At 43.4% G+C, this 22,070-nt stretch overlaps 1 protein-coding gene across 1 annotated transcript in view; it reads right to left on the bottom strand.

Annotated features, from left to right (window-relative positions):
• LOC104666618 (40S ribosomal protein S4, Y-like) overlaps positions 1–20,977 on the bottom strand; it is a 49,376-nt gene extending 28,399 nt beyond the window's left edge. The window contains exons 1-3 of the mRNA XM_030926320.1: positions 20,889–20,977; positions 16,368–16,432; positions 12,913–13,097 (exon numbers count right to left, since the gene is read on the bottom strand). Of these exons, the coding sequence (XP_030782180.1) occupies positions 12,913–13,097; positions 16,368–16,432; positions 20,889–20,977 (339 nt within the window). The remainder of the gene's footprint in view (positions 1–12,912; positions 13,098–16,367; positions 16,433–20,888) is intronic.
• Between the last annotated feature and the right edge of the window lie 1,093 nt (positions 20,978–22,070).

Raw genomic sequence — 22,070 nt, 5'->3', positions numbered from 1 at the left:
TTCTAATAGGCCATGACCCATAGTGGTTCATGGCCTGGGGGTTGCAGACACTTGTCTTAGATTAATCACAGCTCCAAGCTCGATTTCATGTAAAATCTTCTTCATCCAACCAGGGTCTGTGGGACTGGCCCTGAGAACAGGCACAGGCAGGGACATTACACTGCTTCTTGTATGTTGCCCTGTCAAGGTGGTCACCCCCATGTGGGCAGGGATCTTCATGTCCCCTGTGCTGAGAATGGGCATGATCTTTGCTCAATAAACATTCAGTCAGTGTACACTGAGTGAGACAAACTGTACTGGTACAACTCTATTATTCTTTAATTGAGATATAACTTAAATAGTGTAACAGTCACCTTTAAAAGTGTGCAGTTCAGTGACTTTTAGTGCCATCTGCAGAGTTATACATCAGTTAGCACCACTACTAATAGTTCCAAAGCATTCCCTCCATCCCAAAAAGAAACTCTGTACCTATTAGCAGCCACCCTGATGTCAGTGGAATCATACCATATGTGCACTTTTTGTGTTTGGCTTTTCACTCAGCATTCTGTTTCTGAGGTTTACCCATGCAGCAGCACACATCAGTACTTCATTCCTTTCAACTGGATGTTACCTTTGCACATGCTGATGGCCATCCTATAAGTTCAGGTTGTAGAAAGTGTCTGCTATCACTGGCCCCTCTTTCTCTGTAGAAAATGTATACCCGAAGGCAATTCTCAGAGTGATGGTGCTGATGATCCAGCACATTTCTCCACCCTCCCTGAGCATAGGATGCTGGTAAATCCCACTGCTGGGGACTCCTGATTGTTCCCAAATTGAAGACAGCCAGACCTACAGGGCAGGCCCAGCATTGTGGGAAAGTGGAGGCAGGCATGGATGACCAGCCTGCCCTGAAGAACAGCATGGTAGCAGAAAGCAGCCAGTCCTGACGTCTACCCAGCCCTTAGCATAATGGTACAGGCAGGTAATTGAGAGAGATTTGATGAAAGACTAGAAAGAGCCTCAGAGCCCACACTGAAGAATTTGTTAAGTTGGTTGTTGTGCATATTGTTGTTCCTTGGTATATAGTGGGAACATTTTCAGTCTCTGCTTACTTTTAGGATTTCTTTTGTCATTGATTTTGATGTTTGATAACCACATGCCTAGGTGGGTAGGTGTGTTTCTGTTTATATTTATTCTGCTTAGGATTTCCTGAGCTTCTCAAATTAAATGATGATGTTTTCCACCAAATTTAGAAAACAATTGGTGATTATTACCTCAAGTAAGTTTCCTGTTTCATTGTTTCTTCTTTTCCTATTGTATACATATCTTTAGGTTGCCTGATATTGTCCCATTGGTCAGTAAGCCTCTATTCGTTTTTCAATCTTTTATGTATTCTTCAAACTGGCATATTTCTAAGATCTCCAACCCTACTTCTACTGTCTTCAATCTGCTGATAAACCCACTAATGTGATTGGATATTTTATCCCACCGAAATCTCAGGGTGAATTGTAATCCCCAATGCTGGGGGTGGGCCCTGGTGGGAGGTGGTTGAATTATGGAAGCAGATCCCTCATGGCTTGGTGCTGTCTTCATGATCTTGAGTTCTTGTGAGATACGGTGGTTTAAATGTGTGTGGTACTCCGCCACCCCTGTGTCTCTTGCCCCTGCTCAAGAAGGTGAGACTCCTGCTTGCTGTTCACCTTCTGTCATGGTTGTAAGCTTTCTGAGGCATAACCAGAAGCAGATGCTTTCTGTACAGCTTCAGAACGTTGAACGAATTAAACCTCTTATAAATTATCCAGTCTCAGGTATTTCTTTATAGCAATCCAAGAACTGCCCAATACACCCACCTACTAACATTTTCAATGCTGACATTATACTTCTTAGTTCTCAAATTTCCTTTTTAAAAAATTAACTAGGCCGGGCACGGTGGCTCAAGCCTGTAATCCCAGCACTTTGGGAGGCCGTGACGGGCGGATCACGAGGTCAGGAGATCGAGACCATCCTGGCTAACACGGTGAAACCCCGTCTCTACTAAAAAATACAAAAAACTAGTTGGGCGAGGTGGCAGGCGCCTGTAGTCCCAGCTACTCCGGAGGCTGAGGCAGGAGAATGGTGTAACCCGGGAGGCGGAGCTTGCAGTGAGCTGAGATCTGGCCACTGCACTCCAGCGTGGGCAACAGAGTGAGACTCCGACTCAAAAAAAAAAAAAAATTAACTAAAAGAGATCTCACTCTATTGCCTAGGCTGGAGTGCAGTGGTGTGATCACAATTCACTGCAGCCTAAACCTCCTGGGCTGGGACTACAGGTGCACACTACTGCACCCGGGTAATTTTTAAAATTTGTTTTGTAGAAACAGGGCCTTGCTGTATTTCCCAGGCTGGACTTGAACTCAAATAGTTATCTTGCCTCAGCCTCCCATAGTCCTGGGATTACAGGTGTGAGCCACAGCCACAGTTTCCACCCTCCATTTGCTTTTAAGTGATACAGTTTTTCTCCATTCATTGCACAGTTGCCCCATCTATGCATTTATTGTGAGCATCATTTCCTTTATGTTCTCTACATTTTTCTCATAGTTACCTTAAAGGCCTGGATACCAAATCCACCATCTATGTCATTTCCAGGTCAGCTATTCTCACTGCTGACCCCAAACTGAGTCAATCCAATCACCAGGGTTAGCCACAAAGCTCAAGATGCCAAAGGCTACAGAAGAACTGGTCTGCTGCTACAGTGTCTTTTAATTCTAGGCAAACAAGAATCAGCTCCCACATCACATTCTCATGAACTTGAGTCCAATGACAAGAATTCCCACTTACTGCATGTCCCTGGAAGGTTTGACTGGAAGGTCACAACCAAGCCTGCACACATATGGATATACATGATACAGGAGGCAAAGGTCATGTTGTTTTCTCAGTCCAAATCAAGGGTGGGTGCTATGCAGGGAGGGAGGACATCTGCAGTTATTCACTGTGCACACAGGTCCATGGACTTGCAACAATGAAGGGCACAGTCAAGAAGCCTCTTTATTTTATTAATTTATTTATTTTACAGACATGGCCTTCTGTCACCCAGGTGGAGTGCAGTGGCTCAATGGCTCATAGCAGCCTTAACTTCCTGGGCTTAAGAGTCCTCTCACTTCAGCATCACAAGGGGCAGGAGGGCCGGGCACGGTGGCTCAAGTGTGTAATCCCAGCCCTTTGGGAGGCCGAGACAGGCAGATCACGAGGTCAGGAGATCGCGACCATCCTGGCTAACACAGTGAAACCCCATCTCTACTAAAAAATACAAAAAACTAGCTGGGTGAGGTGGCGGGCTCCTGTAGTCCCAGCTACTCGGGAGGCTGAGGCAGGAGAACGGCGTAAACCTGGGAGACGGAGCTTGCAGTGAGCTGAGATCCAGCCACTGCACTCCAGCCCGGGTGACAGAGCAAGACTCCATCTCAAAAAAAAAAAAAAAAAAAAAAAAACAAGGGGCAGGAGATCCTCAAACCTCAGCCTCTGACTGTCTAGGATGACAGGTGTCTGCCACCTCACCTGGCTAATTTGAGAATTTTCTGTATAAATGGGGTCTCCCTACATGGTCTAAGCTACTCTTTAAACTCAAGCTATCCTCTGGCCTTGGCCTGTCAAAGTGTTGGGATTGCAGATGTGAGCCACTGCACCCAACCAAGAAGCTTTATTCAGTAACATGATAAAACTGTCCTCAAACGTGATCACACTGTCATTTTCTCTAAGACCTTAAAGACCCTCTCCTGCCATGTTGGCAGGAATAACAAGATATCCTGGAAGAAAGGATTTATGACACTTCCTGTGCTCCTTGGTCTGCAGAATCTCCAGGTACCATGACACAGGTAAGAAGGGCTTGTGAGAGGGCCACCAGGCCTGCTCTGCACTTGGCTGATTCCAGCAGTATCACTACAATGAGCTAATTTGATTCTGTTTCAGACAGGGGAGAAAAGAGGAGAGGAAAGACATCGTTCCCTATTTTCAGGATATTTCATATATTTTTGAAAAAAAAAAAAAAAAAAACCTTCTTGCAGCACACTGATGCATCCCACTGACCGGGAGATAGAGTCAACAAGAACCACTTTGGGGATGAAATGGGCATATGCTTTAGGGCCTGTGACCAACACCTTCCCTGACTTTGAGTCTTTTTCAAGTCCAGGTGTTTAAGGTCATGAAGACACACAACAAAAAGCTGAACTCCCCTTGTATACTAGTTATATCTAAGCTTCTAAGTCTTTTATTTTTTAATATACTTTAAGTTCTAGGGTACATGTGCACAACGTGCAGGTTTGTTACATATGTATACATGTGCCATGTTGGTGTGCTGCACCCATTAACTCATCATTTACATTAGGTATACCTCCTAGTATTATCCCTTCCTGCTACCCCCACTCCATGACAGGCTCCAGTGTGTGATGTTCCCCTTCCCGAGTCCAAGTGATCTCATTGTTCAGTTCCCACCTATGAGTGAGAACATGCGGTGTTTGGTTTTCTGTTCTTGCAATAGTTTGCTCAGAATGATGGCTTCCAGCTTCATCCATGTCCCTAAAAAGGACATGAAATCATCCTTTGTTATGGCTGTATAGTATTCCATGGTGCATATGTGCCACATTTTCTTAGTCTATCATTGATAGACCTTTGGGTTGGTTCCAAGTCTCTGATATTGTGAATAGTGCCATAATAAACATACGTGTGTGTGTCTTTATAGCAGCATGATTTATAATGGGATGGCTGGGTCATCAATAGTATTTCTAGTTCTAGATACTTGAGGAATCACCACACTGTCTTCCACAATGGATTAACAAGTTTACAGTCCCACCAATAGTGTAAAAGTGTTCCTATTTCTGCACATCCTCTCCAGCACCTGTTGTTTCCTGACTTTTTAATGATCACCATTCTAACTGGTATGAGATGGTATCTCATTGTGGTTTTGATTTGCATTTCTCTGATGGCCAGTGATGATGAGCATTTATTCACATGTCTGTTGGCTGCATAAATGTCTTCTTTTGAGAAGTGTCTGTTCATATGCTTCATCTGTTTTTGATGGAGTTTTTTGATTTTTTCTTGTAAATGTGTAAGTTATTTCTAGATTCTGGATATTAGCCCTTTGTCAGATGTACGGATTGTAAAAATGTTCTCCCATTCTGTAAGTTACCTGTTCACTCTGAAGGTAGTTTATTTTGCTGTGCAGAAGCTCTTTAGTTTAATTAGATCACATTTGTCTATTTTGGCTTTTGTTGCCATTGCTTTTGGTGTTTTATTCATGAAGTCCTTGACCATGCCTATGGTATGAATGCTATTGCATAAGTTTTCTTCCAGGGATTTTATGGCTTTATGTCTAACATTGAAGTATTTAATCCATCTTGAATTAATTTTTATATAAGGTGTAAAGAAGGAATCCAACTTCAGCTTTCTACGTATGGCTAGCCAGTTTTCTCAGAATCATTTATTAAATAGGAAATTCTTTCCCCATTTCTTGTTTTTATCAGGTTTGTCGAAGATCAGATGGTTGTAGATCTGTGGTATTATTTCTGAGGGCTCTATTGTATCCCATTGGTCTATATCTCTGTCTTGGTACCATTACCATGCTGTCTTGATTACTGTAGCCTTGTAGTGTGGTTTAAAGTCAGGTAGCATGGTGCCTCCAGCTTGATTCTTTTGATTTAGAATTGTCTTGGCAATTGGGGCTCTTTTTTGGTTCCATATGAACTTTAAAGTAGTTTTTTTTTCCAATTCTGTGAGGAAAGTCATTGGTAGCTTCATGGGATGGCATTGAATCTATAAATTACCTTGGGCAGTAAGACCATTGTCACGATGTTGATTCTTCCTACCCGTGAGGATGGAATGTTCTTCCATTTGTTTGTGTCCTCTTTTATTTCACTGGGCAGTGGTTTGTAGTTCTCTTTGAAGAGGTCCTTCACATCCCTCATAAGTTGAGTGCCTAGATATTTTATTCACTTTGAAGCAATCATGAATGGGAATTCACTCATGATTTGGCTCTGTCTTGATCTGCAATTGGTGTATAGGAATGCTTGTGATTTTTGCATTGATTTTCTATCCTGAGACTGTGCTGAAGTTTCTTATCAGCTTAAGGAGATTTGGGGCTGAGATGATGGGGTTTTTTAAATATACAATCATGTCATCTGCAAACAGGGACAATTTAACTTCCTCTTTTCCTAACTGAATACCCTTGATTTCTTTCTCTTGCCTGATTGCACTTGCCAGAACTTCCAACACTATGTTGAATGGAGTGGTGAGAGAGGGCTTCCCTGTGTTGTGCCAGATTTCAAAGGGAATGTGTCTAGTTTTTGCTCATTCAGTATGATATTGGCTGTGGGTTTGTCATAAATAGCTCTTATTATTTTGAGAAAAGTCCCATCAATTCCTAGTTTATTGAGAGGTTTTAGAACGAAGGGCTGTTGAATTTTGTCAAAGGCCTTTTCTCCATCTATTGAGATAATCATGTTGTTTTTGTCTTTGGTTCTGTTTATATGATGGATTATGTTTATTGATTTGCGTATGTTGAACCAACCTTGCATCACAGGGATGTAGCCAACTTGATCATGGTGGATAAGCTTTTTGATGTGCTGCTGGATTCTGTTTGCCAGTATTTTATTGAAGATTTCTGCATTGATATTCATCATGGATATTGGTCTAAAAATCTTTTTTTGTTGTGTCTCTGCCAGGCTTTGATATCAGGATGATGCTGGCCTCATAAAATTAGTTAGGGAAGATTCCCGCTTTTTCTACTGATTGGAATAGTTTCAGAAGGAATGGAACCAGCTCCTCTTTTTAAAACTGGTAGAATTCAGCTGTCAATCCAACTTGTCCTGGACTTTTTTGGTTGGTAGGGTATTAATTATTTCCTCAATTTCAGAACCTGTTACTTGTCTATTCAGTGACTCAACTTTTTCCTGGTTTAGCTTTGGAAGCAGGTATGTGTCCAGGAATTTATCCATTTCTTCTAGATTTTCTAGTTTATTGGTATAGAGGTGTTTCTAGTATTCTCTGATGGTGGTTTGTATTTCTGTGGGATGGGTGGTGATATCCCCTTCATAATTTTTTATTGCACCTATTTGATTCTTCTCTCTTTTTTTCTTTATTAATCTTGCTAGCAGTCTATCAATTTTGTTAACTTGTCAAAAAACCAGCTTCTGGATTCATTGATTTTTTGAAGGGTTTTTTATGTCTCTATCTCCTTCAGTTCTGCTCTGATCTTAGTTATTTCTTGCCTTCTGCTAGCTTTTGAATGTGTTTGCTCTTGCTTCTCTAGTTGTTTTAATTGTGATGTTAGGGTGTCAATTATAGATCTTTCCTGTTTTATCTTGTAGGCATTTAGTGCTATAAATTTCTCTCTAAACACTGCTTTAAATGTGTCCCAGAGATTCTGGTATAATGTTTCTTTGTTCTCACTGGTTTCAAATAATGTATTTATTTCTGCCTTTATTTTGTTATATACCCAGTAGTCATTCAGGAGCAAGTTATTCAGTCTCCATGTAGTTGAGCGGTTTTGATTGAGTTTCTTAGTCCTGAGTTCTAGTTTGATTGCACTGTGGTCTGAGAGACAGTTTGTTATAATTTCTGTTTTTGTACATTTTCTGAGGAGTGCTTTACTTCCAATTATGTGGTCAATTTTGGAATAAGTGTGATGTGGTGCTGAGAGGAATGTATATTCTGTTGATTTGGGGTGGAGAGTTCTATAGATGTCTATTAGGTCCGCTTGGTGCAGAGATGAGTTCAATTCCTGGATATCCTTGTTAACTTTCTGTCTCCTTGATCTGTCTAATGTTGACAGTGGAGTGTTGAAGTCTCCCATTATTATTGTATGGGAGTCTAAGTATCTTTGTAAGTCTCTAAGGACTTGCTTTACGAATCTGGGTGCTCCTGTATTGGGTGCCTGTATATTTAGGAGAGTTAGCTCTTCCTGTTGAATTGATCCCTTTACCATTATGTAATGTCCTTCTTTGTCTCTTTTGATCTTTGATGGTTTAAAGTCTGTTTTATCAGAGACTAGAATTGCAACCCCTGTTTTTTTTTTGTTTTCCATTTGTTTGGTTGACTTTCCTCCATCCCTCGATTTTGAGCCTATCTGTGTCTCTGCACGTGAGAAGGGTCTCCTGAATACATCACACTGATAGGTCTTGACTCATCCAATTTGCCAGTCTGTGTCTTTCTGTTGGAGGATTTAGCCCATTTACATTTAAGGTTAGTACTGTTATGTGTGAATCTGATCCTGTCATTATGATATTAGCTGGTTATTTTGCTCTTAGTTGATCCAGTTTCTTCCTACCATCGATAGTGTTTACAATTTGATATGTTTCTGCAGTGATTGGTACCGGTTGTTCCTTCCCATGTTTAGTGCTTCCTTCAGGAGCTCTTGTAAGGCAAGCCTGGTGGTAACAAAATCTTCAGCATTTGCTTGTCTGTAAAGGATTCTCTTTCTCCTTCACTTATGAAGCTTAATTTGACTGGATATGAACTTTCAAACTGAAAATTCTTTTCTTTAAGAATGTTGAATATTGGCCCTCACTCTCTTTTGACTTGTAGAGTTTCTGCCAAGGATCCACTGTTAGTCTGATGGACTTCCCTTTGTGGATAACCCGACCTTTTCTTCTGACTGCCCTTAACATTTTTTTCCTTCATTTCAACTTTGGTGACTCTGACAATTATGGGTCTTGGAGTTGCTGTTCTCAAGGATTATTTTTATGGCATTCTCTGTATTTCCTGAATTTGAATGTTGGCTTGCCTTGCTGGGTCGGGGAAGTTCTCCTGGATAATATGTTAAAGAGTGTTTTCCAACTTGGTTCCATTCTCCTCGTCACTTTCAGGCACACCAATCAGACATAGATTTGTTCTTTTCACATAATCCCATATTTCTTGGAGGCTTTGTTCATTTCTTTTTACTCTTTTTTCTCTGACCTTTTCTTCTTTCTTCATTTCATACATTTTATCTTCAATCACCGATACCCTTTCTTCCACTTGATCGAATCAGCTACTAAAGCTTGTGCATGCATCATGTCATTCTTGTGCCATGGTTTTCAGTTCCATCAGGTCATTTAAGGTCTTCTCTATGCTTTTTCTAGTTAGCCATTCATCTAATCTTTTTTCAAGGTTTTTGACTTCTTTATGATGGGTTCAAATATCCTCCTTTAACTTGGAGAAGTTTGTTATTATCAATCGTCTGAAGCCTTCTTCTCTCAACTTGTTAAAATCATTCTCCATCCAGCTTTGTTTCATTGCTGGTAAGGAGCTGTGTTCCTTTGGAGGAGAAAAGGTGCTCTGATTTTTAGAATATTAAGCTTTTCTGCTCTGGTTTCTCCCCATATTTGTGGTTTTATCTACCTTTGGTCTTTGATGATGGTTGATGTACAGATGGGGTTTTGGTGTGGATGTGCTTTCTGTTTTTATTAGTTTTCCTTCTAACAGTCAGAACCCTCAGTGCAGATCTGTTGGAGTTTGCTGGAGGTCCACTCCAGACCCTGTTTGCCTGGGTTATCACCAGCAAGGGCTGCAGAACAACAAATATTGCAGAATAACAAATGTTGCTGCCTGATCCTTCCTTTCAAAGCTTCTTCTCAGAAGGGCACATGGCTGTATTAGGGGTCAGTCAGCCCCTACTGGGAGGTGCCTCCCAGTTAGGCTACTCAGGGGTCAGGGACCTACTTAAGGAGGCAGTCTGTCCATTCTTGGATCTCAAACTCTGTGCTGGGAGAACCACTGCTCTCTTCAAACCTGTCATACAGGGATGTTTAAGTCTGCAGAAGTTTCTGCTGCCTTTTGTTCAGCTATGCCCTGCCCCCAGATGTGAAGTCTGCAGAGGCAGGGAGGCCTCCTTGAGCTGTGGTGGGCTCCACCCAGTTCGAGGTTCCCAGCCATTCTGTTTACTTACTCAAGCCTCAGCAATGGTGGACGCCCCTCCCCCTGCCTCACTGCCACCTTGCAATTAGATCTCAGACTGCTGTGCTAGCAGTGAGCAAGGCTCTGTGGGCATGGGACCCTCCAAAGCAGTCGCAGGATATTATCTTCTGGTGTGCTGTTTGCTAAGACCACTGGAAAAGCACAGTATTGGGTGGGAGTGTCCTGATTTTCAGGTACCGTCTGTCACAACTTCCCTTGGCTAGGAAAGGGAATTCCCTGACCCCTTGCACTTCCTGGGAGAGATGATGCCCTGCCCTGCTTTGGCTCATGTTCCTTGGGATGGTCCCACTGACAAGCCCCAGTGAGATGAACCTGGTACCTCAGTTGGAAATTCAGAAATCACCCATCTTCTATGTCGCTCATGCTGGGAGCTGGAGGCTGAAACTGTTCCTATTCAGCCATCTTGGAACCTCAACCTTATGGGTCTAATTCTTTACCTTCTGGTTTCTTTCCTAAGATGACAGCTGGAAATCTAGCAACTTTCCAATGCACCAAAATGGCCAAGACCCTAGTTAAAAGCCAGTCTCTGGTTCTGTCCTCAGAAGGTCTGACTCCACAGGGCTGGACCATGCCCTGAGAGGCAGTGGAAGTATGAATGACAGCAAGGGCACTGAAGTCCTAGCACCTGGGCCTCATTCCTCATTTGACCCCTTTACTGTCATGCAGCTGTAGGTCAATGGCTTCCTGGAGCATCGACTGCAGTTGCGGATGTTGCAAGTTGTCCCAGACAAGAGGGACCATGAGCACGACAAGGCATCTCAGGAGATCAGCAATGTGCCTGGGACAGGGTGTGAGCTGAAAGTGTGGAAGTTCCCATGGTAGGTGCAACCCCGCACCCTCATCCTTTTTTGTGTCTGGCAAAGTGACTTCAGTTGCTCACTCCTGTCCTCTAGCAGAGAGTGGTGGAGGAGCTGTGGGTATGAGTGTCTATTTCCCTTCCTCTCAGATACGCACTGGCAGCAGGGATCACTAGCATTTCTGGGGGCCAGCAGGCATGCGTGCCTATGTCCCTGGCCTCTCTCCACTGCAGGGGCCATGCCAGCAGAGCACTCCCTAGACTCACTCTCACCTCATGACAGAGAACTGAGGAGAAGGAGAAAATGCCATGGGATGCCAAGATGGGAGGACACAAGAAAAGAGGTGCCTTCTCAGACAGTCTCCTCCCTTATCCTGAAGGCTCTGAGGAAATCCATCAGCAAACCCACCCTTTTATTAAGGATTGTCATAAGGCTTCTCATACATAGAGGATCTCTGTATTCCAGCCATGTACACAGAACCTTGACTGTCAAAGGGAATGAAAACTACTGTGCTCAGTTACATGTGAAATGGAGAGAATAGTCCTCCCTTTCCAGGGTTTATGCTAATTTAGGGGGGTAATGCCTTAAAGAACAGGGAGCAGAGGGTTTTGAGGGCTAGGTAGCAGCATCTGACCACCTCTTGTGACCCTTTGCTTTCCACACAAGCCTGTAGAAATTGGTTTTAGCTACCGAGTGGGCTCCATGATATCCATGAGAGGAGATGGGGTTATGGCAACTCTACAGGTTTGCCCAGACAAGATCTCTCATTGGTTTTCCTAAATACTATGGTCCATTCTGTTATTTGTCAAGCTATTTTCCCCAAGATAGCTACAAACACTAAATTAGCCAATACTGAAGCATTGCTCCTAGGGAAAATAGAGGGTTAGCTTCTGCAAGCCTCTGGCCACAATGTCCTCACCAACTGACGAATACAGAAGCTCATCTTATGTGCCCTTGTTCCCCTCCCTCCTTGCAGATTGAGTCTCACTTTGTCATTCAGACTGGAATGCAGTAGCACAATCATGACTCACTAGAGCCTTAAAATCTTGGGCTCAATTGATCCTCCCTTCTCAGCCTCCTGAGTATCTGGGACTATTAATGTGTGCCACCACGCCTGGCTTATTTAAATATAATGTTTGTTGACAGAGGCAGGGTCTTGCTGTGTTGAGCAGGCTGGTCTCAAACTGCTGGCCTCAAACAATGTTCCCACACTGACCTCCTAAAATTCTGAGATTACAGGTGTGAGCCACTCTGCCCAGCCATGTGCATTTCTTAAAGGAAGTCAGTGCTGAACTGAGAAGAATCCAGCTTTTTCTGAATGTGCTAACCATCAATTGCCTCTGCCCTTCCTTGATCATTAAGAAGTGTGAACCTCTGTGTGTTTACTGTAACTGCAGGGACCCTATTCACTTCCTCATCCACCTTCACTCTCAGTTGGAAAATGTGGGTGGGAGGATGCAGGTGTCAGCAGTGGTCTTTTCCACAGTTGAGATCATCTCTTTCTGGGCCCATCCTGACATTTTCCTTTTGAACTACAGAGAGATTTACAGGAGGCTGCAAAAGTAACACAGAGATGTCCTGTCTCCTTCACCCTGGGTTCCCATAAGGTTACATTCTGCATAGCTGTAGCATTATATCAAGCCTAGAAAGTTGACTTTGATGCAATTTGCCTGTAGAGTGCTCTGTGTCATTTTATCATATCGGTAGATGTGTATGGCTGCAACTCAGACCTAGAGTGTTCCGTCTTCACTAAAATCTCCCTCAGGCTACTGCATCAGCAGGTCACCATTTGTCACACCCTTCCTAAATTGTCACACTGCTGCTCGCATTTTATCATTGGGAGAATGTTACATGAATGGTAACATGGAGCATGCAACCCTTTGAGACTGGCTTTTGTCACTTTGCAAAATGCCCTTGAGATCTCTTGGGGCTATCGTGCATCAATAGTTAGTTTCTTGCCCCCACTCAATTTCACTCCACCATGAGTATCTGAGCTAACACTTCCCACCAAGGGTGACTGAGGGCATCCGCATGAAGCATTCCTGGGGAAAAGCTAGTGGGGCAAAGCAATGTCTCCCATCATCACATTATATCAAATTGACATAGACACAGACACAGCCTGACAAAGACACAGAAGGCTCTCCTTGCAGCTCTTCGCAGTTGCGTTTCACCAGGAAGGCCAAGTTTCTCTTCATCTTGAACTGTCTCTTACATGCAGCCCTACACCAAACAGTGAGCAACCAATGCCTAGATATGTCTGACTACTGATGGAAATTGGGTCTACGTCATGGCCAGCCAGATTGCAGTTGAGAAGAAGCTCACCAGGAAATTCAGGACGATGTGGTTCGTGATCTTCTTGGGCCAGCTGGGTAGAAAATCCATAGGACCCTGGTGTCACTTTGAGGAATATTATTTTCAGCTGAAGGACTTCACAAATTCATAATACAAGAATTAGAGGAACCTGGCCAGGTGCAGTATGTCACATCTATATTCACAGCACTTTGGGAGGCCTAGGTGGGAGGATCACCTGACATCAGTTTGAGACAAGCCTAGCCAACATGGTGAAACACTGTCTTTACTAAGAATACAAAAATTCGCTGGCAGTGGTGGCAGGTGCCTGTAATCACAGCTACTTGGGAGTCTCAGGTGGGAGAATTGCTTGAAGCTGGGAGGTGGAAGTTGCACTGAGCCAAGATCACGTGACTGCTCTCCAGCCTGTGAAACAGGGTAAGACTCAGTCTCACACACACACACACACACACACACACACACACAAGAAAAAGAAAAGAAAAGAAAAAGAATTACAAGAACCTCACTGGTGTTTAGCTTGGGCATATAGTTCTCTGAAAAGCAGAAGCCAGAGCTTTCTTCATTAGACATCTTCCCTTACTCCCCAGGTTCACGTGTCAGATATTCTAGGGCTGTGAGTCTGTTATGGAATCCTTCCTGCCTACAGAGGTAGGTTTTGGCCTTTAAGCCATATGTGAGGGAACTCCATCAGGAATGGCATTCTCACCAGCCAGCTGCTTTGATTTGCAGTCTAGAGCACAGAGTAGCAAGTGTCTGGCATGGAGATGACACACAGATCAAAAGCTGTAGGTGGGGTTGCCAGGGGTCAGAGGAAAGACCGATTGCGTACAGAGTCTCCCTTTTGGGCTGAGAAACACTTCCTGAATGAGGTTGTCCATGTACTGCCTGCATATGGAGCCATTTGTCTCAGCACCTTCTGCCTCATCGATGGTGTTCAATTAAAGCAACACCAAAAGCTAATTTCACTGGCAGCCCTAAGAGAGATGTGTTTGATGAAGGTCCCAAGCTGTGCAGGAGTGGCCACAGAGTAGATTCTCTCCCTCTCCAGGGCAGCAGGGCAGAAACAGTGTCCTCCCTAGGTGTCCCTCACTCTCTGCTCTGCCTATATGAGAAAGAGTCCCTGCTGCAGTACCATGTGGAATGACAGATGTGGACACCTACACATTATGCCTTGACAGGACTTTTGGCTCATGGTCTTGTTTCCTGCAGGACCCATGTGTCCTGCTTGCAGCCCTCCCCAGGCACTGAGATGTGTTGTACCATCTTAGACACTTTGAGGTTAGCACTCCCATTCAGAACAGCATTTAAGCACCCCAAACTAGGAAAGACACTTAGATCTTCTCCTGGACTGTCCTGACCTGCAGGACAGTCGAACAGACTCTGGAACGGGTAGTGGGAATGGAGGAGACAAGAAAACACGAGAAATGGAGACAAGACAAATAGCCTGATCAAGTCTCGTTTAATGGTGGCAGTGCAATGCCTTATATAGGCTGGCAGAGAAAGAGGTTGGGCCAGGGCGGTGACGGGGGTCGGATTTTCTCAAATTACAATTGCGCATGCGCCATGGGTTTGTAATTTTCCCGGGCGCGGGATCACGCCTGCGCCGTAGGCTGCATATCTTCCTGGGCGGGAAAAATGCGCCTGCGGGAAAGGCTTGGGCCTGCGCGGGAAAGGTTTAGGCGCACGTGGGAAGGGTTTAGGCGCGCGCGGGAAAAACTTTAGGCGCGCGGGAAAGGTTTGTAATAAAGAACCCGGAAATGTGCCATCTTGTCTCCGCTTTGCGGAGCTCAAGCAACAGAGGTCGGCTAATTCCGGGCCTCATGGCTCCGGACACTGGACAATGCTCCAAGGACAGGTGATAAAATAATCAACTTTTCCCCGAAACGTCGAGGGATTCCCTCAAGATGTAGCAGGCATTTGTCATTAAGGGGAGTGGCACCTACTCCGTGTTGTCCACTTTAAACCAGTGTAAAGTCTCCCAATAGTCTGTTAGCTCTAGGGGTGGGCACCAGTCTTTACTTTAATGTAACAGGACACATCTAACAACAGGACTGAGATACACAGATGAGAAAGTTGGGAAAGAAAATGCAGACTCAGGTAGGAAACTGGTAAATCAGAATCTACAGATTCTAGGCTCTGGATGCTGCATGTGACCTGGGCTGGCCCCAACTTGCAAAGGGATGTGGTTATGTCCAGAGCAGTGGCCTCACATCTGAGCAAGAAGGTGCTAACATCATAGGCCTAAGGTTGCTCTCCCTACAGAGGTCTGCTTGCAAGGCCGGCCCTTGGCTAGCCACTGAGAATTTAGGTGTCTGAAGAGTTCCTGCCCTTCACTAACAGATGTGAGTAGTTCACTCTGCCAACACTGGTACAAAGAGTAACTTTATGTCACACATCTGCTTTTGAAAGTGTCAAGGGTCTGCAATTTTGGCTTGCGCCATGGAGGCCTATGTAACCAACTCCCAATAAAAACCCTAGGCACTGAGGCTCTATGGAGCTTCACTGCTACAAAACACTTCAAAGGTGTAGTTACAACTTATTTCTGAAAGAATTCAGCATGGCCTGTGAGAGTCCACTGGGAGTGAAGCCTCTGAGCTCTAGATTTGGCCATGTGCACTGTTTCTCTTTACTGATTTTGCGGTAAATTACTGTGCTGTTAGGAACCTTAGCTGTGAATATGCTGAGTCGTGGGAGTCATCACAGCAAAGTGCCAATCCTGGGTGTGGTTTTGGGGAGCTCCTAAAATAGCATCCTTCCTGCAATTACAAGAGAAAAGAGCCTGCATTGATTTTGTGGCCCATTCACTGCTGTGTTTCAGAGTTGTGAGTAGATAAGTTCCCAGGTCATCTGTATCTTGCAAACCTTACGAGCAGTGCTTGCCCCAAAATGGGTCTCCTTCTTACAGATAGGTTCCCTGGGCTCTGTGTTCTGTGTATTCATATTTGGTTTAAGGAGCATTTCATATAAGTCTAAATTATTGTTATTACTGTTTGTATTTATTAGAGAAAAGATCCTCTGTCACCCAGGCTGGAGTGCAGTGGTGCAATCATAGCTCATTGCAACCTCAATCACCTGGGCTCAAGCAATCCTCCTGCCTCAGTCTCCTGGGTAGCAGGGACTACAGGTGCGTGTCTCCATAACTCCCTCCTTCTCCCTTTTTCCTTTCTTTTCTTTTATCTTGAAATTTTTGCTGAGACAGCGTCTTGCTATGTTGCCCCAGGTAGGTCTTGAATTCCTGGACTCAAGTGAACCTCATGTCTCAGCATCCCAAAGTGCTTGGATTATATGTGTGAGCCACCACACCCAGCCTAATTTTGAATTATTTTCAAATTATAAAATACAAGCATAAAAACTCACCTGAATGAAAAGAAAACTGCTGTTTGGTTTCTCCTGTGTGAGCAACCCAAATTATTGTCTGTGCTCTGCAAACAAAGAGAAAGTTAGTAATTACCCCTGCAAAGTTTTCTCTAGTAACATGTGTCTTACAAGAAAAGACAGTGAGCCTCTCTCCTTATAAATCAGCACTGTCCAATAAAGATAGAAAGCAAGCCTTATGGGCCAGTATTAATTCTCTAAGATCCACATTAAAAATTTTAAAAATTTTAAAATTCATTAACAATCTTTTATTTTAATCCCATATGCCCCAAAGAATACCATCTCAACATGTAAGCAGTATCAAAATCTTACTGCACTATCTACTTTCTTTTCCTCCCATCCTCAGTCTTTGAAGCACAGCATATTTTACACTTAGAAATCTGGATAGCCACATTTGATGAGCCCATCAGCCACAGATGCTGGTATCTGTTTTAACATCAGAGCATGCCTAACCAATACTTGCAAAAACTGCCAAAATTGATGGAGATTCTTCCTCATCCCCAAATGCAGAAAACTGTTGAAAAACCTAGAACAAAGTATCTGTTAACATTTTTTGGAATTTTTCCAAGTGCAAGGCTGTAAAAGAAGTCATTTCTCAAAATGCCTCCAATTGTGACTCCATGAACTGGGGTCAGTAGAAATGTGGACAGAGTCACTGGCATGCACTGAGACCATGTATCAATGTACAGGCCTGTCAGTAAGGAGAAAAGCAATGTAAACCATCAGTTCTTATGAACTTATATTGATGTTGGGAAGATTATTTAGAGAAGAAGTTCAGTGAATAGCATTGGCAATTTGTGTTCATCAGCTGGAATTTTCAACGTAATTGGAAACTTTACACCTCTCTGTCAGTCAAGATTTTGCATTAAGAAGAATGAATTCTATTTTTTGTTGACTGTGGGCATTTTTAAAGGAATGTGAGAAGTGTCTTTGAAACTTGGTAGTCATAGGTTTTGGGTCAGCCCTTGGCCTATTAACATTTGTTTAGACGTTGGTATATACGTAATTTATATTCTTATAAATTCTACTTAATTTAGCCACGCCAAAGCAAATCTAACACTGCAGAGAATATACACACTCATCATACTTGTGCCTGTCTCCTATCTGGGCAGCAATGGATGAGTTAATACTTGCAATAGTGAAGCGCTTGATAAAGAAAAGTCAATTTCATAAGTTATTTTAATAACTCAATCAGTGATTACTGAGAGCCTACTGAATGCACAGCAAACTGCTTTGTATGTACATTAACTGAAATTAAAACATCTTGACAAAAATCTGATAGTATCTACGTGGGAACGTTTAGTGCATCAACCAAAACTCAGCTTTTAAAATATACACTAGGCTACCAAGTCTGAATGAAGGGTCTCTTGACATAAAAGAGAGTGAGATATCTTATGAATGAATGATTTGTTGACCTCATTATATCCTACTATGGGGGTCAGCAAGATTTTTCTGTCAAATGGCCAGGTAGTAGGAATTTCAGGTTTTGAAGACCACGTCTTCTCCTTTACAGCTGCTCATCTCTGCTATTGTAGCATGAAAACAACCATGGACAAGTCTCAACAAAAGAGTGTGACTGCATGCCAATAAAACTTTATTCAAAGAAAAAAAAAAAAAAAACAGATGAGGAGCCAGACTTGGCCTGTGTGGGACACAGTCTGCCAAATGCAATTATGACTTCTCTAAGAGTAAGATAGTGTATAAATGTCAGGTCTATCATTTTATAACTTTCAACAGAAAGCTGTGGCTTAAGATTTTCAAGGTATTCTGAAATTATCACAAAATGCAAAGTCTCATAAAAGCCTGAGCATCATCCATTATTCAGTAATGGTTTCCAGTTGTTGAAACAAAAGTTTATGTAAAAACATGTAAGTTTTTGTTTTTTTTTTTTTTTTTTTTTTTTCCAATTCTAGATAATGGTTCTTTTCCAAAGCCATGGCTTGGAATTCCTGCTGAGTCTTGGGAATGCACAACTGTTCCAGAAAGATTGTTTAGGGTCATGACTCCAGGCCAGCTCTGTCACTAGACACATTAGGAAAGTAAAATCCAGACAGGCCAGGATTTCTGGATGACTCAGATTCAGGGCCGGGATGAAGTCTGCATCCCCTTCCTCTTTACCCTGCGTTTCCACCCTACTGATGGCTTTTAGATGCACCTGGAGTTAATGCCACTGTAGCTCCCTGCAGACCTGCCCAGGGGCACAGCAAGTCAATTTTAAACTGACTTTGTGGGCCATCTGGGGAGTGTACCCTTATGCCTAGGTTGCTTGACTCCTCCTGTTCAGAGAAATCTACCGTCTACATTGGAAGGCAGCAGTTAATCAAATGAGGATACCTGAAGCCTGAGAAACACACACAGCCTGTGCTACTCAAGTTCCTCAGTGGGTGAAAGTTCAGGCAGTACACTCCCCACATCACATGACTCCTTCCAGCAACTGACAAATGCAGTGTGGAGATTTTCTTCTATCACTGAACCATGTACCTCCCGTAAAAGGAAACTGCACAAGGGTCTACAGAACAACAGAATATATTAAGAGATTATGTGCTGCAAATTAAGAAAAAGATCAAAACCATAAACACAAAGCCTAAACCAATCCTTTCCATTTCTTAAGGGGAAGTACAAAACCTAAGAGTTCCAAAAAGACATGATTTTGAGATCTAAAAAAATCAGCTGGGTGCAGTGACTCATGCCTATAATCCCAGCACTTTGGGAGACTGAAGCAGGTAGATCACCTGAGGTCAGGAGTTCGAGACCAGCCTGGCCAATGTGAGGAAACCTTGTCTCTACTAAAAACACAAAAATTAGCCAGGAATGGTGGCATATGCCTATAATTCCAGCTACACAGGAGGCTGAGGCAGGAAAATCGCTTGAAGCCAGGAGGCAGAGGTTGCGGTGAGCTGAGATTACACCACTACGGTGTAGCCTGGGTGACAGAGCAAGACTCCATTTCAAAAAAAGAAAAGCAGAAAAGAAAGGAAGGAAGGAAGGAAGGGAGGGAGGGAGGGAAGGAATCAGTGTTTGCACGCTGTGACTCATGCCTGAAATACCAGCACTTTGGGAGACTGACAGAAGAGAATCACTTGAGCTTAGGAGTTGAAGACCAGCCTGTCCAATATGGCAAAACTTTATCTTTATAAAAACAAAAATATTAGCTGAGCATGGTGGCAGATGCCTGTAATCCCAGCTACTGAGGAAGCTGAGGCAGGAGGATCGCTTGAACCCTGCTGAGGCAGAGGTTGCAGTGAGCTGAGATGGTGACATGGCACTCCAACCTGGGCAACAGAGTGACTCTTTCCCCCTCCCCACCCCCAAAAAAGTAAAATAAAACAAATAAATAAGCACCTATTGGTCAAAGGGGCATATTTTAAGCTAATACTCACTTTGTCTACACCAGTACTCAAAAGATAATTCCCCTTTTTGCTTCATTTCAGGGCAAAGATAGGGCCTTTATGTTGGCCTAAGGTGCTGGTCAGGTTACCTGTTAATAAAAAAAAACATGTTGATTTTGTTGTCATGGTCTGTTCATTCAAAGATTATGTATGGCAGCTCCTCTTACCTGACCCCTGCTCAAGGGGTACAGGACTTACCATTTTCTGTCCATATTCTTGCAAAATTATCATATGAACCCGAAGCCAATAGCGTCCCATCACTTTGAGGGCCAGAAAGAGACACAAACCCACAAAAAACAGCTTAGGAGTGGGAGCCTCTCTCAGGATCCCAAGTCCAGAAAGTTCTTCAGGCAATAGTCAGTGCCATGCGGTGTTAGCCACACACTGCTCTTAAACATGAGGCATGAAGATCAAGGAGACAAAGGAGCAATGAAAACACAATGGAACCATTCACCACTTTGTGTTCTCTGTTGAGTGACAGAACTAAAAACATCATGATGAAAGTTATCATGAGACTTTGCAGAAAATAAAAAGCAGTAATGTGTGCATGTCACGTGTCAATGCATTTAACAACTGTTGCTGAAATCCCAAGGTGAAGAGGCACCTTTCCTGGGCTGCACCTCATGTCTCCCCAGTCTCGTAGCTCCCAGCCTATTTCCCCACCATGAGACCACAGGCTCATTTTACTAAGACATGTTCACAATGCAAAGATATGGCTACCAAATAACCAGCTCACTGTCTGCCTGATACGGCCTTATTAAGAGCTCTTAGAAGCCAAGACCACCTCTATGGCTAGCCCCCAAGTTGGACCTGAGTACATGGGACCACCCACCTCCTCTGTCTGCACACATTCCATCACTGCAGCCCATGCCTGGCTGGCAGATTTTACCAATAGTGCCCAGGGGGTGGAAGATGCTTACGTTCCAGTCCAGTGAGGTGACATCTTTGTTACTCGGGACATCATGGCCCCTTCTGGTATACAGTGCCTTAACACGAGCTGGGTGGAGACCCTGTTGCCATTCTCATTCAGATTCCATATCTTTGCCATTGAGTCTTCAGATCTATAGAATAAAAACGCCTCTAGCATTTGGTTCAAATGGGATGAGAAGCTCACCTCAGTTTGCTCTCTGGCCAGGTGACATCATCAGCATGTGCTGTTCTCTCTTTTTCATACTGTTGGATGCCTGTTTCTGTCCTTGCCATCTTTGCATTTGGTAATTTTAACTGCCTTGTGTTACTCTTCACCCCACAGAGAAGACAATTTGAACTATGGCTTCTCCACAATTTGAGACCCATAGAGAAGAGGCTTATAGAGCCACCCATTTCTGGGTCTGCCCAAACTGGGATAAGAAAGGGTATGCATGTTCCTTAAGGAAGAACTCCAGAGAAGGGCAAGCAGCTTCAATCTCCCTGACCCTGGAGTGCCCCAATCCTGACTTCCTTACCCAGAAGCTAGCAAATCACTGATGGTTCCTAGCACAAATGAACACCTCGGACTCGTGACCCTGAAGGACTGTGGCTTTGTTGGGTGAAATCTCAACATCCCCATCTATTTCCATTGGCTTTCAGTGATTGTCTGTCATAGGAAACAAAGAGACATATGGCTTACCAATACAAGAGGAAAGCATTTAAAGGGCACTTTGGTTTCCAGAAACATCTTGTTTTTATGTACTAAGTAATACTGCCTCTAATGAGTCTAACTAAATTGTGGCTTTTGTTCAATTTAGAAAATATATCAAGTTTCTTTATAATTTCACAGCCTCTAAACTTCCCTGAAAAACAAAAAGTTATTTTGACCAGGTGTGGTTTACACCTATAATCTCAGTGCTTTGGGAGGCAAAGGATGGTGAATTGCTTGAGACCAGGAGTTCAACACCAGCACAGGCAACTTGGCAAGACAGCATTTTTATAAAACATTGAAAAATTAGCCAGATACAGTGGCACATGCCTGTGTCCCAGCTACTCAGGATGCTGACACAGGAGGATTGATTGAGCCCAGGAGGTATAGGTTAGAGTGAGGCATAATTATTACATTGTACGCAGGCTAGGGGACAGAATAATACCCTGTCTCTAAATGCTCCCCAACAAAACAATTATTTACTCTTTGCAATTGAGGCTAGCAAATTATAGGTCATGGATGAAATCTAGCCACCAGCAGTTTCTGCATAAGTAAAGCGAGACTGACACTCGACATGTTTTCACATTACCTATGGCCACGGTTATGGGTTAAACTGTGTCCCCATAAAATTTGTGTCTTGAAGCCCCAATTAATAGGGCCTCAGAATAAGGCTATATT

The sequence above is a fragment of the Rhinopithecus roxellana genome, chromosome 22 (genome assembly GCF_007565055.1).
Source record: "Rhinopithecus roxellana isolate Shanxi Qingling chromosome 22, ASM756505v1, whole genome shotgun sequence".
Taxonomy (NCBI): Eukaryota; Metazoa; Chordata; class Mammalia; order Primates; family Cercopithecidae; genus Rhinopithecus; species Rhinopithecus roxellana.
This window is presented reverse-complemented; position numbering and strand designations above follow the sequence as displayed.